This window comes from Motacilla alba, chromosome 15 (assembly GCF_015832195.1).
Source record: "Motacilla alba alba isolate MOTALB_02 chromosome 15, Motacilla_alba_V1.0_pri, whole genome shotgun sequence".
Taxonomy (NCBI): domain Eukaryota; kingdom Metazoa; phylum Chordata; class Aves; order Passeriformes; family Motacillidae; genus Motacilla; species Motacilla alba.
Window position 1 is genome coordinate 8612706 of NC_052030.1, and position 16318 is coordinate 8629023.

The following is a 16318-nucleotide window of genomic DNA, read 5'->3' on the forward strand; positions in this document are numbered from 1 at the left end:
GCCTTTCTGTTTACTGTGGCGTGGTTACCTTGTCTTCTTTTAAATTCCCATCAGTGGGTTTGCTCCAAGCTCTGAATGTGCAAGAGAAATTTCCTTCTCTGTCTGACAGAAATAATCAAATCAAGAGATCTTTATCTCAAAATACTGCTATGTCCTTGTAAGCAGATAGATTTTCCCTTTATATCAGCATTCCTTGACAGTGTTAGGGGGATTAGGAAGCTGTCTCTACACTGGGACCTCTGCTGTTTAATAAGCATGCCAGTTTTCTTGAGAAATTAGTAAATTGGCAAAAAAATTGCCACTGCTACAAATTTATATACATTTGTTAATTTCTGGTCTTGCCTGACACCAGTGAATTCTTGAGTTTCAGAGGAGTCTAAAAATGAAGCAAACTTGAATTACAATGCAAGTGAAATTCAGGGGGAGAAAAAAACCCCTATGGAGATGCAAGGAACATTGTGAGCCTTTTGTAGAGATTGCTTGATCTCAAATTTACTGTTATCACTCAAAAAGACAATATATCATTAGACTGTTTTAAGAAAAATCTGCCATCTTGTATTCTGTAACAATAGCAAAAGGAATTACACACACAAAATGTTAGAAGCTGTGAAACATTAGATGATTTTGTTGCCAAACAATCTGTGATGCAAAGAGGTCACTACAGAAGAAGGCCACCATGGAGGTTCATATTTCCTAAAATTTAAGTTAATCAGTTGCTATACATGCATCTACACCTGGCTTTTGGGCAGTGTGCTCCTCATCTCCCTTTTTTATGAGTACTGCATTGAAATTTATTGCTGCTAAGCTACCATTATACCTGGAATAAGGCACAACCTCTTTGTGTGTGGGCAATGGAACTGAACTGTCCAAAGAAGCTCCAAGGTGAGCCTCAGTGCCTATGGCTGCTGGCAACTCCTGTAGCACGGAAGGGAGACCCTCTTTTCCTGAAAAAAAACCCCTTATAAAAGGCCTAATTTCTAGTCAACTTGCAGAATATTTTTGTTCCAGAAACACTGATAGTGTTGCCTTAGTTGACTCAGACATCTTTTGTGAATCAGAAGCAAGATTTCATTGACTGTGGTGATGGGAGAACCAATTCTGTTGAATGGGGAGGCAGATAACCCTACAACAGGGGCATGTGACACATCTCTGTCACAAGATATGGGCTGCCTGAGCCACGTGTGCTGCCTGCAGTGCCTGGGACACTGCTATGGGAAAATACAGACAGAGCTCCAGCAAGAAGGCCTGAAGGTATTAGAAGAGGTGTAAGAGGAGTTACTTCAGGTACAGGTGGGATGGGATCTCTCCCTCACCACAAATCAGGTCAGAGGGCTGGACCATAAAGAGACCAAAGTAAGACTCTCCAGCCCATGCCTTTGGCCCACAACCAGGATCTAGATGGAACTCAGGGAGACCTACCTCACTCTTCCTTGAAATTCTGGGTAGCTGGAAGTACCAGTAACATGTGGGTGGAACATGAGGACATGAGGACAGGAGGACATGAGGACAAGGAATTACAATGCAAGGTACACATATGCTAGGAAAGTCATGGTTTCAAGTTGAACTCACGGTGTCTTTTCCATGCTTTTCTGGTGGTAACCTGGAACAATTACAGAAGCTAATGAAGCAGAATCACAATAATTTATTAAGTATTAATGGAGAAGGGATGAGAGCTGAGTGAAAATCACCTTTCTGAAGGGCTTGCTTGTGGCAGTGTTAAGAGAAGGGAAAGCCAATGTCACTTTGGACAGCATGCAGGCAGGGTGGCAGTTCCTTGCAGTAGCCAGAGGATACAGATTCTGCATATTCCCGGAGACTGAGAGCACTAAAACTTTCAAAGATGCACTTCTGAATCCAAATGTGTAATAACAAAATTTAAGAATAAGTAAAATTTGTTTACAGGTTTTGAGTAACCTTGTTTTAGGCTGCTAAACAGGTTCTCTTCTCATTTAATCAGCTTTTGATACCGGTATGGGAACACTCCAGCTGTTGTCAAGAACTTGGGGGCCTGGGCCACCATCCAAGTATTTTCAGACACACATTTGGCAAGCAAGCTCTTTCTCAGATTATGATTGTCAGGTAATCTTTTCTCTACGCCCCCCTCTTCCATTTTACTTTCCTCCCCTATTCCCCATTTTTTCATGTGTAGATAACATTGAACACACATTTCTTTCTCTGTATCTGAGATTACACAAGGGTAAAGCCTCTCCACCTTCGTTAAACAAAATTATTTCCTCTGGTGGGTTGGCCACCTGGAACATAAAACATAAAGCTGTTTTAGCAGGAACTAATGTGGTTTCTGGCAGGACAGCCAACAGTATCCTCATTGGCACATCCTTGGTGGAAGTGCTGAACCCCCCAGCGGGGTGAAGGCAGGGTGAGAGGCATTCTTGAGTCATGTAGATCCCAGGATTAAATCCAATGACTGAAAAAAAGAAAAATACAAAGACTGGAATGTGTAAACAGTGAATGGGGAAAAAAAGTGGAAATCAGAATTAAACTTGAAGCCTTTTTGTTAAAACTCTCTGAAAGGGTGTCACAGTGTAAGACCAGCTTTATGGACCTTTTCTTAGGCACTCTCTTACCCAGTGACTCAACTATATATTTCATAAAACACTTTTTATCTCCTATTGGTAGTAACATAATATCTGTGAGCCTAAATATATTCTCAGCAACTGCCCCAGAGCTTGTGTTAATTCTACTAAAACCATTCAACAGGACTAGAATGCAGGGTGTCATGCCCTTCTTTTGCTAGCTATTACTGCCAACACTAATGGATGCTGTTATTATATTCAGTAACAATGGGCACCACCAGTGCCAAGGGCAGCTTCCACTTTTGTTGGTTACACATCACTGCATAGTAGCTCAGGCACCACTACTAGCACATATGTCCCTGCACTTCTGTAGTTTATTCATGAACACAATTGTTTGTTGCAAAAGGAAATGTGCTTTACGTGGGCTCTGGCTCCACGTAAAATTAAAGAGAAAAATTAGATCACCTGCAGATAGAAGGTTAGGATTTTTCTTCAGTCAAAATACCAAGACATATGGATATCTTTACGTGGGTTCTGGCTCCACATAAAATTAAAGAGAAAAATTAGATCACCTGCAGATAGAAGGTTAGGATTTTTCTTCAGTCATAATACCAAGACATACGGATATCTTTATGATAAATCATATAATGATAAATCAGATCTCCCCAGCATAGCTGTAAATATTACAAATCAGCAATGGAATGCAGCCCTGTTCACCCTGTTCACTTTTCTTGCAAATAAGGGCAACTTTAAATGGATGTCTGAAATCTGAAGCAGCTATTAATACTGAATCTGCATTTTTGGTAGAAAAAAAGTAACACTTAAAATTGGGAATTAGAATTACAGAAGAAACATTGGGAATTAGAATTACAGAAGAAACATGAGTCCAAATCCAGAAGGGACACACAAAAGAGAAGCAGTATCTCCAACGGCCAGTATCTCAGGGGCTTAGCAGGACCCGAACAAACAATTTTTTGCACTCCGATTAAAAGGCTTATTGAAAAATTGCCATGTTTTTCACAAAGGTGTCAAAGTAGAAAGATGAACTTTCAGCCTTAGCTCAATGTCATGCTGCAGTGCGCAAGAAAAGAACAAACACAAGCTTACAAATGCAGTTTGTTCTCTGTATCATGAAAGCCTGGCAGAACTCCAGTGCTGGAGTAAAGCCAAACCAGCACACCAGTGTCTTTGATCTTCTAAAGCTCATGTTTTCCTTTAGTGTTTAACATCACTAATTTAAAATCAATGTACAAATGGCTTTCAGAAATACTTGTGAGCAGCCAAAGTCTCGACATTTCATAACAATGCAGGTCGTTGGCAACTGTCACAAGTGGAAACTTGGAAAGCTGCAGGCGCTGAGCTCCAACACCCTCGATGCCCTGCATGGCTGTGCATTGCTGCCCGTAGGGTGCTGGACACCTGCATTCCCACGGGCAGAGTATTTCTAGGCTTTCTACCTGCAAACCTCCTGTGTGAACCCTAAATCTATCAGATCTGACAGCAAGCCCTCACGGCAGGGCGATTTCCTTCCTCAGCCACCACAGAAGCGCTCACTTCACTCCCACACAGCACTGCCGCCTCTCAGGAGCAGCCTGGGGACAGCGGTGCGACACCCCTGAGGGATTTCTGCATGGTCTCCTGCAGCTTCCACCCATCAGTCACTAACCTCGCTGCCTTTTTAGTCTTCTTAGACTAAAAAGTTCATTCTTATGGCATCTGCTACAGCTCCATTCGTGGCACTTGTGTTCCCCATGATTATGCTTGGGACTAGTTATGACAGACCGGCTCCGGAAAAGAGACCAGAGAGAGACTTCAGCTGGATAGCCACGCCAGGCCCAGTTCGTTGCCTCCTCAAGGAATTCCAACCTCGGCCACCGCCATCGCGGGCGAGCCCGGGTCCCTCCGGCCCCTCCCTGCCCTCACGGCCGCCCGCGAGCCGAGCCCCGCTCCGCCCCGCCAGCGCCTCACAACCGCGGCCCCTTGTCTGATGCAACTCGCTTCCCCCCTTGCTCGCGGCCTCGGGCCAATCACGGGCTCTCCCGGCCGTGACGTCACGCCCCGCAGCCAATGAGCGAGAGCCACGATGGTAGAAATCCGGGCGGGGCGGCGCGGGGCGCAGTCGGCCGCGCTGGTGACGCCGGGCGGCGTGTCCGCTGTCCTGCCGTGCCGCCATGGCAGCGCTGCCCGGCGCCGCGGCCCCGCGGCTGCTCCTCATCCCCAGCAAAGCGGCCGAGGCTCCCGGCACCGCGGCTGCCCGCCATCTGTCCGTTGTCCTGCCGGCAGGAGCCGACCCCGGCCTCCCGGGGATGGAGACCACGCAGCCCGCCCGCAAGCGGCAGCGGCTCACGCATCTGAGCCCCGAGGAGAAGGCGCTGCGCAGGTGAGTGCGGGGCAGCGGTGGGAGGGCTGCGGCTGTACCTGGTGGGTGTAAGGGCTCCCGCTGACAGCCGCTCTGCCCCGCAGGAAGCTGAAGAACCGCGTGGCAGCCCAGAGTGCCCGCGACAGGAAGAAGGCGCGGATGACAGAGCTGGAGCAGCAGGTGGTGGAGCTGGAGGAGGAGGTAAAGGGCTGGGGAGACCAGGGGCTGGAGGAGGGGGAGGAAGGGAGCGGCCTCCCTGCCTCACGGCTCTTTGCAGAACCAGAAGCTGCTGCGGGAAAACCAGCTCTTGCGGGAAAGGACGTGTAACCTCGCGCGGGAGAACCAGGAGCTCCGCTGCCGCCTGGGTTTGGATGCTCTGAAGACGGAGGAGGAGGGTGACGAGCTCCAGGTGAGCCGCGCTGCTGGCGTGTCCGCCCCCGCCTTGGGCAGAGCTGCCCCGCTCCCGGGGCAACCTTCGTGCTGTGGGCAGGGATATGCCGGAAACACCTTTGTCCTCCGTATGGAGGCTGCCCTGAAACTCGGCGGGTGCCAACTCGAAATGGGTGATGTGGGAGGTAGAAAGCTGACTAGTTCCAGTCCACGGAACTAGAAAACAGTTTAAGACCGTTTTCTCTGGTTTTCTACCTTATAGAGGTGAAGTAGAAAGTGTTACAGTCACATAGGTGTGTCTCAGATGTGGTGGAGAGGGTCAGGCTTTAATTTAAAAGTGTCAAACAAAATAAATGTGCAAGGGTAGGGAAGCTTCAGCTAACTTTGTAATTACCTCACCTTCAGGTTCCTAGAGAACAAGCAACTAGAGGATTTTGTGTTGGAAGCCTTTGCAGAAAAATTAGGATCTTCAAGATCATGTACTGTACTGTGAGAACATTTGCAGTGACTGAGTTTTTGTCTTGGTACAGGTTGTGAAGGAATCCCAGGTGGATGAGATCAGATTGGTGACCGGGTCCGCTGAGTCCGCAGCACTCAGACTACGTGTTCCTCTGCAGCAGGTACAGGCCCAGCAGTCACCATTTCTGATAGTTTCCACATGGATTCTGATGGCAGTGACTCTTCAGACTCTGAGGTGAGCATCCAGTCCTATACAAATTTGTCTATGAAATTCAGAATTACTGTACATTTAAGATTAGTGTTGTAACGTTTTTGTGTTAAATTATTTGATGATTTCCCTTCATTCCAAATCTTGGAACGCCATACCTGTGCATCAGAACAGCTGTATTAGGCTGTGTCCACTGAGTACAGGCGTTCAACAACACCCACGTGAAAAAACCCAGTCCCCACAGCTTTAGTTGTGTGCAGGTCTGCCTAAGCCAGGTTTTGGTCTGTGCTCTGTGTAGCCAGCAGGCACTGTGGTGTTTGTATTTGATGGGTACAAGATCTCAAGGAGCTTCTAATAGTGGCTGTAAACTTCAAATGCGTGTATAATTCCCTAGGGATTGCCAGTACCCTTACAAATAAAAGCTGTTGGCAAAGAATGACTGTGCCCTGGCACAGATTGCCCAAAAGGGTGTGGAGTCTCCCTCACTGGAGACCTTTGAGAACCATCTGGTGCAATCCTGTGCATAGATGACTCTGCTTGAGCAGGGAAATTGGACCAGATGTGACCTACTGTGGTCCCTTCCAACCTGGCCTATTCTGTGAATTTCTGCAAGACGAGTAACTGCCTTAACTGTGTGCTTGATGATATTCTTGGTAAAACAACTCTGATTGCATCAGTGTATATTAACTTCAACATGGAGGTTAATAGAGGCCACATTTGGTGTTTGGCTGTAACAGTAATAAACTGTCTTTCTACAACTGTCTTTCATTTTGCAGTCTGATCTCCTATTGGGCTTTCTGGACAGTCTGGACCCAGAGCTGTTTCTCAAATATGCTGATTCAGAGTCAACGTGCCTGGAAAAGCTGGACGAAGAGATCTCTGGAGAAACAAATTCCATACCAACCGCCCTCTCTCCCTCTTTGGGGTCCCCATCAGCTAAGCTGGAAGCCATTAATGAACTCATAAGGTTTGATCACGTGTACACAAAACCCCTAGTAGTGGAGATTCCTGTTGAAGTGGGCAACCAAACCAATATGCTAGTGAAAATTGAGAAAGAAAATATCTCTTCATCTGACGACAAGGCCATCCCTGAAGTCCCAGTGTCTGTGAAGAAGGAACCTGTAGACAGCTTCATGCCTGAACTGGGCTTTTCTCATCTGCTTTCTTCTTGTCATAGCCTTGAGGCCTCAAACTACCTGTTGGATGGCTGTAGTGACTCTGGGTATGAAGGATCCCTGTCGCCCTTCAGCGATACATCGTCTCCGCTTGGCACTGACCACGCGTGGGAGGATAGCTTTGCCAAGGAACTCTTTCCCCAGCTCATCAGTGTCTAACCTGGTAGTGTTAACTCCCTGTGAGCAACTGGCCTGGCAGGATATCAGCAATGCCCATTTGGGGGTGTATGTGGGGAAAATCAAGTCCATTCAGAAAAGTGTTTCTCATCTTTACCATGCTAGTAGATGGTGTGATGGTATGAAAAAGCCCAGGGTGTCCTGTCCTGCCCTGGCTCCCCCCTGTCAGTGTTGGCTTAGCAGAGAGGCAGGTTTGTTTCTCAATAACTTGCTCATTCTCTGTGAACCTGAAAATGTTTTGTTTTCCAGTTAAAATTTTAACACCAAAAACTAAACTGGGATGTTCATGTATAGACAACTGGGCTAGACCTTAATAGTCTCTAAGTCTTACAGCTTCACTAAATGCTTGTTTTCCATTTGCTATGTAGAGTTGCTTTGTCCATTTAATATTTAACTGTATTGGTGCAATTAAAATGCAGTGCAGCTCACTGACCCTGTTTTGCCTTAGAACTCAGTGGGGAGGGGAGAGTATCTGGGCTTTGCAGAATTTAATTTCGGGTCCCTCAGTGTCTCATCCCACCACAAAGCGTTGAGGAGCACTGCTCATAAGGTGGCTGCAGCTGGCTGCTTCAGCAGTTCCCTTCTGGGGGCACTGAATGTGGTAGACGAGTTTGTGTGATAGCCAGAGCAACTAGAGCAAAACCCTCAGCTTCTGTAAGGCAGGCAGGTGGCAGGAGCTTGAAGCCTGAATATTCAAAAGTCAGGGCAGTGGTGGCACCCTGGTGGCCAGTAATGCTGTCCAAAATTCTCAGTCTGTGGGGAGGTGGGTGCAAGACAGACACGGTGTGAAAACGGTTGCAGATTCTGTATCACCACAGGAAATCCTGAAGCATCCAATGGACTTGTCAGGAGCTAATTTCAAATACCAAAGCAGGACTTCTCATTTCCACATCCATTTGCTCCAGTATCCAATATTTATCACAATATTAAAAACACTTGGAGGGACAGAAAAAATGTTATACTGAAAATAAGAGCTGTTGCAGGTGTTAGCACAGCTGTTCTTGGTTTCAGTGCTGTTTCACGTTTTGCATTCAATTTTGGCAAAAATAACTTGGGGTGGGGAAGACAGAAAACCAGAGATGTTTCAGTCAGTAACATTCAAGGTGACAGGACTGCTTTGGATTACAAGCTTGACTAACCTGGCTTATAATGAAGGATTCCACCTGAACAGTGGGTAAAAGTAAAGACTACAGCTGCAGTGTAACAAATTTAGATTGAAAGTCCAAGCAGTCAGAAAAATAAGTTGCTTTACTTTCAAGGTGGAAAATAGGGATGACTGCAAGATTGTCAAATTGTTGCGAGTCCAAAAAAAGCAGAAGTGAGGATTTGATCTGTAGTTTTGCAATACATTTTGTTAGCACCCTTTTATGGAGTCCCAGCCCCTCCTGGCACCCATGAGCAAGCCATTTCAACATCTAAAAAATCCAAAGAAAATTGTACTACAGTCTCCTTTCCATCACAGTAGGGCATGGGATGTGCTTAACGTTTCAACCTTCATAAGCACAGGAGACGGAAATGTTCAAGGATGTGGTCTTTACACTGTTTTGCTTCCCCTTTTCAACTTAACAGCTCGATCCTGGCATGCTTTATCCTGATTTACTGCAAGCACTGGGTCCCACAACAAGCTGTTAATAGTTACTGAGACCTCTTTCACTAAAAACACAGAAGTAGTTCTTGTTTGGCATCTTGAAGCCTAATACCATTGAGAATTCCTATAAGCACTAGTATTTTCTACTAGCATCACGTCCACTAAGATGGTACACAAAAAAAGGCAACAAGCTAAAATCTGAATTTAAAACTCTTCTCAAACATTCCTTAACTTTAAGAATACCTAGCTTGCTTAGTTCTGAATAGTTTTATTCTGAAGTAAAATGAAAGATCTCAAAACACAAGCTATAGCAACATTTACTGGTACCCCCTATTGCTTTGTCAGAGGCCTTTGGGTCATGACAGACTTTAAATAAACTCTTCCTTCCTGGCAGCTTCAGGTTTATTCTATTCTGCTGTTGCTTTCCCTTGTCCTGCTGAATACTGTGGAGGAAAAAAGGGGTATGCCTTTGACATAACATAGTTACATTCAAATCTTCTTAAGCCAGAAGAGTACTTTACTGCCCAGCTGAAGGACTGCACGTAGGCTCCCAAGGTTTTGTCACTCTTACCAGGAATGAAACAGTCATCTAAAAAATATTTTAGAAAATTTATTGAAAACTGACATACAAAGGGTGATTTGGTCCCGAGAGAAGACAGACCAGAATCAGATCTTTTGTATTTCAAAATAACATTTTTCCTAATACTGTGTCGCATTTGCCATCCTGTTTGTGAACAGCATTAATAAAAGTCTTTTAATGAAGACAACAACAAATGAAACTCACAAATACAGAAGTCTGTAAATGCCCACAGCTTGATCTCTCACAGCTTGATCTCGCCCTCTCCAAGTGATTGTTGTAGCAAGGATCTTGCTCAGTGCTCCTGTCACTTGGTTCCCACTCTTCTATCAATTTAAGCAACTCAACCCTACTGTCTCCTATCACAAGGGCAGAAATGCATTGTGAAAAAATGAAAGCAAATGTTTTCTATCAAAGCAAACTTCTTAGACAATTTTTTTCTCATAGTCTTTGTCAACAGTGCACCACTCTATTCTTGTTTTAGATGGCAGGTGACAGGTCAGTGATGCCCTATTAGCATTGAATTAAGAGGAAAGATACCTCTGAAAGTCAACCTTTGGTACAAACCTAGCAGGAAAAAAGTATGCTTAAAAGCCATCTACAACACTTTCTTACTCTGCAAATCTGATTTGAAATTTGGTGTTTTTAAGAAGAAAACAACTGCATCATTTGATGTATTTAGGCCTCCCAGAGTTTTTTTTACATCTTCTGTTGCAGTTTCAGTGTTGCTGAGATGGTTTAATCACATTTTTGAAATTTTCATCCTTTTTTTTTCAGTTTATTTAGGATTCAGAGCTTTCACCTAAAATACTTCCAACTTGGAACTTTCACTATAATCCAGCAAGCTGAAAACCAGTTACTTACTTGGAGGCATCACATTTTCTACCTGCAGTGACTACAGCCTTCTCCAAACTGACTGCTTTATGTTCTGCTCAAGCACTGGAACACATCAAAGGCTGTAGGTTTTAAAAGATGTTCAGCAGCTTAATAATACATAAGAAGTTTTACACAGTTCATGCAAAAGATTTGTAGCAGACCCTGAAATGAAATTAGGCACTATAGCAAGATAGGCTGCACATGTTCTTCAACTTAATAAACCCTCCAGAATGGTACAGGTGTATACTGGTTTCCAGAGTAATACCTACTCAAATGCTGGAGTGTTTTTAGTGAAAGTCTAAAATGTTTTACCAAGAGACAGAAAATTTCAGACAACCTTCAACAAAAGCAGCAAGATAAACAGGATTTAACAAACAGGTATGTTTTGAACAACCAGAAGGACTGCAAAAAGAGAAGACTGATTTTAAGCTTTCAGCTATGGGTTATTCAACAGTAAAGAATATTATCACAAGGATTATCTTTCAGCTGTGCAGAGGAAGAGTAGATTTTCTGCAGCTGCATTACTGTGTACTTGCTCCTTTATGTTAGCAAGATGTCAAAACCAGATTGGGACGCAAGACTGAACATTTGGAAAGGGATTTCTTATGAAAAGCCTCAATTCTGGTATCTCTGAGAAAGCTCAAGGACTTACAAACACAAGATAAAACCCTTAAACAACTTAGAGAACCTTAAGCATAAGGAACTGCTGTGCATTGAGAAAAGGTACAAGCAATAGCTCACTGTGGATTCCTTTTCTTGGCACCCTGTGCAGGGTAGAAAATTCTTTTGGCATATATCTGTATAAACAAAGTGATGCTATATTATTGGCACATACTGTGGCTTAACTTTTATGTCTAGATTCTTTCAGGAAAAAGACAGGCATCTCCTTTACCTCGCCACCAAAGGCTGGGACTTGGCTACAGACATTAACCCAGCATTTGACCCTCCTCATGGCAGCAAGCAGCCCTTATCCCTGTTATCTGATTTACTTATCACATTTACCCAAACTAATGGATGGCATTAATTTAATCAAAAGTTACACTGTCTTCAGCTGACTTTCCAGCTCCATGCACACACACAATCTCAGCACAATGTAAAATGGGAATCTCTTTGCTGAGAATCACTTTTCTCCAAACTTTGCATCGTTTGGGATAGGGAACATCAAAAACCCACAAATAAAGTTTAGAAGCCAACAAACCAATGATGAAATTAGCAGGTATCCTGCAAGTTGCAAGTGCTGGCTTTACCTTCTACAAAAGCAAAAGACTTCAGCTCAGCTGTAATCCTTCCCTACCACTCCATGGATTGTGTAATTTCTACATCTGAGTTTACATCAAGTCCAAACAAATAAGATGGTGTGAAAAGCTGTATTACCAGAGGGACTGCTTTTCTATCCATGACTAGATTTGAAGGTATTTCTTCCTTTACATTTTGTAATTCAAATTAAACCAAATGGCCAAGCGTAGCATGTGCACCAGTTTCAATGGCTCAGTAAGACAAAGGTGTGGCTTAAGCCACAGTTACATTCAGTATTTGGATTTTATGCTTTAGCAAGGGCAATTAAGAGGATATTTCACCATTAAGCAAGATGGAAAGCTACTTCCCTGTTCCAAAGGCCTCTGAATTACCTTTTCAGTAAAAGTAAGAATATTTAACAGATTGGAACACAGAAATCTTAGGGTGTTTCCTGGCCACCCTATGATTGTGGTGTGCTTATGATTGTTAGTAAGAAAACAAAAAGCAAATAATATAACTTCAGATTCACACATCAAACCAGAAAAAAATATCAAAAAACATCAACAATAAGCATCAGAAGCTCACCACTTCCAGTCTAAAATCTGGCATCTACAACTCCATTTCTTCTTCTGCACACCCAGATATTCCCAAGCTAGCATATGGATCTGGGGACATAGCAGTCTGTTGTGATCCAGGGAACGTTTCAGTCTGTGGGTCAAAAGGAGCTCTTGGTGTTGGCTGCTTAGCTTGACATACTTCTGTAGTCTGCTGCTTGAAGTTCTTAACAGAAACAGACTTCAGTTTATCTGTCATAAATTCAGGAAGAGGTTTCCAAAGCACGAGCTCCATAGAAGGACGGCTCCTAGAAGGGATGGAGTTTCAGTAAAATTTAAGTTCTCCAAGCACAGCTGTTAAATGCAGAAGACCTGTATCTTCATCCTTTGAGCTAGCCTGGAACCCTATTCCAGAAAATATATACCTTTCCCCCTCCCATTAAATTTCCTCTTCCCTAATTCCATTATTTCTAGTTCTAACTCTGTATTTCCTCTCTTTTTTGCACCAAACTTGACCACCGTTGGTCACACTTCAAGATCTTCTCATTTTGGAAATTCATAGACATAAAACCAAAACTGATACTGCTTCACTCAACAAATTTCACTCTGTAGACATGAGAAGTACAAAACACATACTTGATGACCACTACAGTCACACTTATTTCTTTTTTACATTAGGACAGTTTTTCCTATTTTAACCAGATGCATGGTCTGTTACACAACGTTGGCTGCATCATGCAGTAATCAAGGACATCTCCATAAACATGAAACGAGGTCTCTCTTTTCATTTGCACATGTTAGCTACATAGCACCATTATTTCCTCCAGAACTTACATAGATTCTATTATTTTCTTTGTCAGGACTTCACCAAAATCCCTCTTCATCCCTTTCTTAAGGGTATCTGACAGGATAAGAGTGGGCAGATTGCTAACATTTCCATCAGCATGAACTTCCTCATCTTCATCAATTATCCTAGGAATGGAGGGGGAAGAGGGAGATAAACACTATTGAGCATACTGTTATCAGGAACATCTACTGCAGACTACAGTCACATCTACGTGCTCTGCTCTGTGCACATCTCTGACCTAGGCTGGGTACCAGGAGCAGCAGGGCCATGTCAACACGAGTCTCTTTTGGGCCAAAACACCCTGAGAAGGACTCAGCACAGAAGCCACTCGAGCAGCAATGCCACTTCTGGTACCTGAGCTAGCTTTGTTACCCCTGTGTTATCCCAGCAGCGTCAGTGCAAACGTGCACTGAGAGAAAATAAAGAAATTCCCTCCAAGGGAAACTGGATGATTCAGTCACATTACACACATGAGTCTCAGCTATGCAGCTGCTTCACCTGCTCAACTCCCCAAAACTGGCCTTTGAGAATTATTGCAAAGGTACTGAAAATAGTGCTTCACTTTTCACAACTCTGTGCCAGTTTCTGAGATTAGATCATCACAAATTGTTGAAGCGTTGAGAACAAATGGAAGCATCTGCTCTGTTTTTGGTTTTTGTTTTATAGAAAATTTAGCAGTACAGCTGGGAAGAATGGGGAACAATCCTCCAAGAAGACCAAAGCAGACACAGACAGATTTCACTACTCTGATTTACCCATTAAAAAAATAACAGTCTAACAGTACCTTGCTTCTCCTTATGCATCATCTATGGAGTAATCTACAAAAAAATCTTGGTTCAAAATTTCAATAACTTTTGGCTTTTCTAATCATCTGCAGTGGTCATTTTAGATATTTTGGAATACCAGCTCACCTGCAATCAACTGATACATACACATGCCATTCCCAGAATCTTTCAAGGGCCAGAATGCACAGTAAATTCTTTAAGACTACAGCAGACTGTCTATAGCCACCCAATTACCCCACATCACACCAGCAGCAAGATGAATCTCAGCCTGACTGCATATGTGCAGAGAGACCTCTTTGGTTCATGCTACTCCCTCCACTGACAAATTCACATCTATTTTAGGTTTAAATCACAGAACAAGCTGCAGTTGGTTGAAAAAAAAGTGAGCTTAAGCCTGAGCAGGTAAATGTTAGAATTTGAGCTTCTGGATGCTCACAGAAGAGCATTAAACCTCATTATGGTATATTGAAGCTGCATAATGATTGTGAGCAGGGTCTTATTTACTCAGCATATCCTGCTCTAGCACCCGAAATTTCAGATCAGCCTCAAGACTCACAGGACTACAGGTAGCCTAAAATGAAATCATTTGAACAGAAGGTTCACCTCAGACTTACAGCAGTGTTATCACACTGCTAAGTGACAGATTTACCCCTGAATGCCCACCAAAAAAAGGGAAAGCTCAGCAAAGCCAGGCTACTCAATCCCTGCATTTACCTGTCCTCAATTTCCTGAAGTTTCCTGCGAGCAACCTCGCATTGCTGTTCCCCCATTGTCTGATCCATTTCTTCACAGGGAATTTCTAACATGGCAGTTTCAGGACCGCTGCCACCATACTGACTTGCTACCTCCCCAGCTGCCTGCTGACCTGCACAAAGAATCCATTCTTCGGAGGTGGGATTCAAAGGGCAATTTTTGGCTCCTGTCAGTCTCTTCTTCCGCACAGGACAGCTAGGAAACAAAGTAAGTTTACAACTGTCAAAAAAAAGAAACGTGGCACTCTACAGGAACAAAGGTAAAGTGCATTTCAGCAGCTTTGACACTCTATGGCAATGCAACCTCAACAAAGAAAATAAATCCACATTGCTCTTAGTAAAACGTGAGTACCTACTCAGGAAAATCAGTGCCACACAATTAATTAGGTAATAGAAATGGATTTGGGCTCATGTGCAATTCAAGGGAAGAGTTCTAAATGGAAACAATGACAGATTTCCTTCCTGTTTGTATTGTAGGTGAGATGTGCTCAAACAAAACAAAAAGCAAATCAGGATTTTTCAGGCTATAAAAGACAAATTAATTTACCCTTCTGCCTCTTCTTCTAGCTTATGCTTCTTTCCACATCGCACAGAGACACTACAAAAGAAAAACAGTTACTTAGTTTCAAATTGTATCTTTTGGTTACACTGATATTGTCAAACAACATTTTCCTCCGTTTTAAAATTTCATCTGAGATCAACAGTCACAGTATGTCACCAGCTGTGATGGGAATAAAAGTTTGGAACAACAAATAACCATTTTGTTACAAAGGAAGTCAAAGGCGGCTGTAATTGCTCAGTTCTCTGAACAGAATTTCCATGCTAATTTCTTCTCCTTCACGTTACTTTGTTTTCCATAAGGGGCAAGACCAATATTTTGGTCTAAAATTCAAATGCTTCAAGAAGCAACACATGACCCAGCCTGAGTCTCTTAATACTCTGTATCACAGGGACAAACTGAAAAAATACTTTAACAAATATAAATGAGTGCGAAAGCACGCAAAGATGCTGGCACACTCGATCACCTTCCTCGCCTTTTAAAAGGCTCCTTCATCCCCCACCACTCAGCTTCAAGGTCCTTGGCCGAGCACAATACAATTTTCTAACCTCCTACCTCCGCTACAAGGAAACAAACCCCAGCCGCCTCGCAAACCCCCGCCGCAGCTCCCCACGCCGGCCTCGGCCCTGCGGGCCGGCCCCGGCACTTACTGGCTGCGGCTCCTGGTGAAGGAGCTCACGGGGGCCACCGTCAGCCCCTCGCTGTGGCTCCCGAGCGCGGCCAGGGAGGCCAGGTCGAAGCTGCTCTGCAGGCAGAGGCCGGAGGGTCCGTCCACGCCGTCGTTTCCGATCCCTGCCATGACCATCCCGGGTGGCTGCAGACGGCCGTGGCCGCCGGCTAAGGGCTGCGGGCCGTGGCGGTCCGGAGCGGCGGCCGGCGCCGTGGGGAGCTCCACGGCCGGGCCCGCCGGGATGCCCTGGAAGGATCTGCCTAGCGCTGCCATTTCCTGCTGCGGGGGGAAAAGCGCACATCAACGCCGCAATCCGCGCTGCGCCACACGCCGGCCCTGCCCGAGGCGCTCCCGCAGGAGCCCCTCACGAAACCTCCTCCGCCCGCAGCGCTCAGCCGGGCCGAGCCGGGCCCGCGGCTGCGGCCGCCGCTACAGCCCGGGTCCTTCCAGGCCTTTCGCCGCGATCGGATAAGGACCCGCGGGCACTGTGGGACTTGTAGTCCCGGGCACGGGAGACCTCTGGGAGTTGTAGTCCGAGTGCTGTGGGACCTGTGGGAGTTGTAGTCCCGGGT

At 44.7% G+C, this 16318-nt stretch overlaps 2 protein-coding genes across 3 annotated transcripts; one reads left to right on the plus strand and one right to left on the minus strand.

The window, feature by feature from the left end:
• Positions 1-4624: 4624 nt before the first annotated feature.
• Positions 4625-7734, plus strand: XBP1 (X-box binding protein 1). The gene is made up of 5 exons (XM_038152847.1): positions 4625-4914; positions 4998-5094; positions 5171-5302; positions 5814-5977; positions 6727-7734. The coding sequence occupies exons 1-5, from the start codon at positions 4706-4708 to the stop codon at positions 6914-6916; spliced, it is 792 nt and encodes a 263-aa protein (XP_038008775.1). The 5' UTR covers positions 4625-4705; the 3' UTR covers positions 6917-7734.
• Positions 7735-9480: 1746 nt separating this feature from the next.
• On the minus strand, positions 9481-16211 carry CCDC117 (coiled-coil domain containing 117). Of its 2 annotated transcripts, XM_038152844.1 has the most exons (5): positions 15727-16208; positions 15065-15115; positions 14480-14713; positions 12968-13105; positions 9481-12441 (listed from the first exon to the last, which is right to left on the minus strand). In XM_038152844.1, the coding sequence occupies exons 1-5, from the start codon at positions 16017-16019 to the stop codon at positions 12189-12191; spliced, it is 969 nt and encodes a 322-aa protein (XP_038008772.1). In that variant the 5' UTR covers positions 16020-16208; the 3' UTR covers positions 9481-12188. The 2 variants fall into 2 exon arrangements, with proteins under 2 accessions (XP_038008772.1, XP_038008774.1); XM_038152846.1 differs by lacking the exon at positions 12968-13105 and having other exon boundaries at positions 15727-16211.
• Between the last annotated feature and the right edge of the window lie 107 nt (positions 16212-16318).

Bases quoted from the DNA above. Each gene is read 5' to 3' on its own strand.
- XBP1 (XM_038152847.1), top strand. From the start codon at position 4,706: ATGGCAGCGCTGCCCGGCGCCGCGGCCCCGCGGCTGCTCCTCATCCCC. The intron at 5,095-5,170 runs GTAAAGGGCTGG...GGCTCTTTGCAG, and splicing joins TGGTGGAGCTGGAGGAGGAG to AACCAGAAGCTGCTGCGGGA. The intron at 5,978-6,726 runs GTGAGCATCCAG...TTCATTTTGCAG, and splicing joins GTGACTCTTCAGACTCTGAG to TCTGATCTCCTATTGGGCTT.
- CCDC117 (XM_038152844.1), bottom strand. From the start codon at position 16,019: ATGGCAGCGCTAGGCAGATCCTTCCAGGGCATCCCGGCGGGCCCGGCC. The intron at 13,106-14,479 runs GTAAATGCAGGG...CTCCATTCCTAG, and splicing joins CTTCAGGAAATTGAGGACAG to GATAATTGATGAAGATGAGG. The intron at 12,442-12,967 runs GTAAGTTCTGGA...CATCCCTTCTAG, and splicing joins AAGAAAATAATAGAATCTAT to GAGCCGTCCTTCTATGGAGC.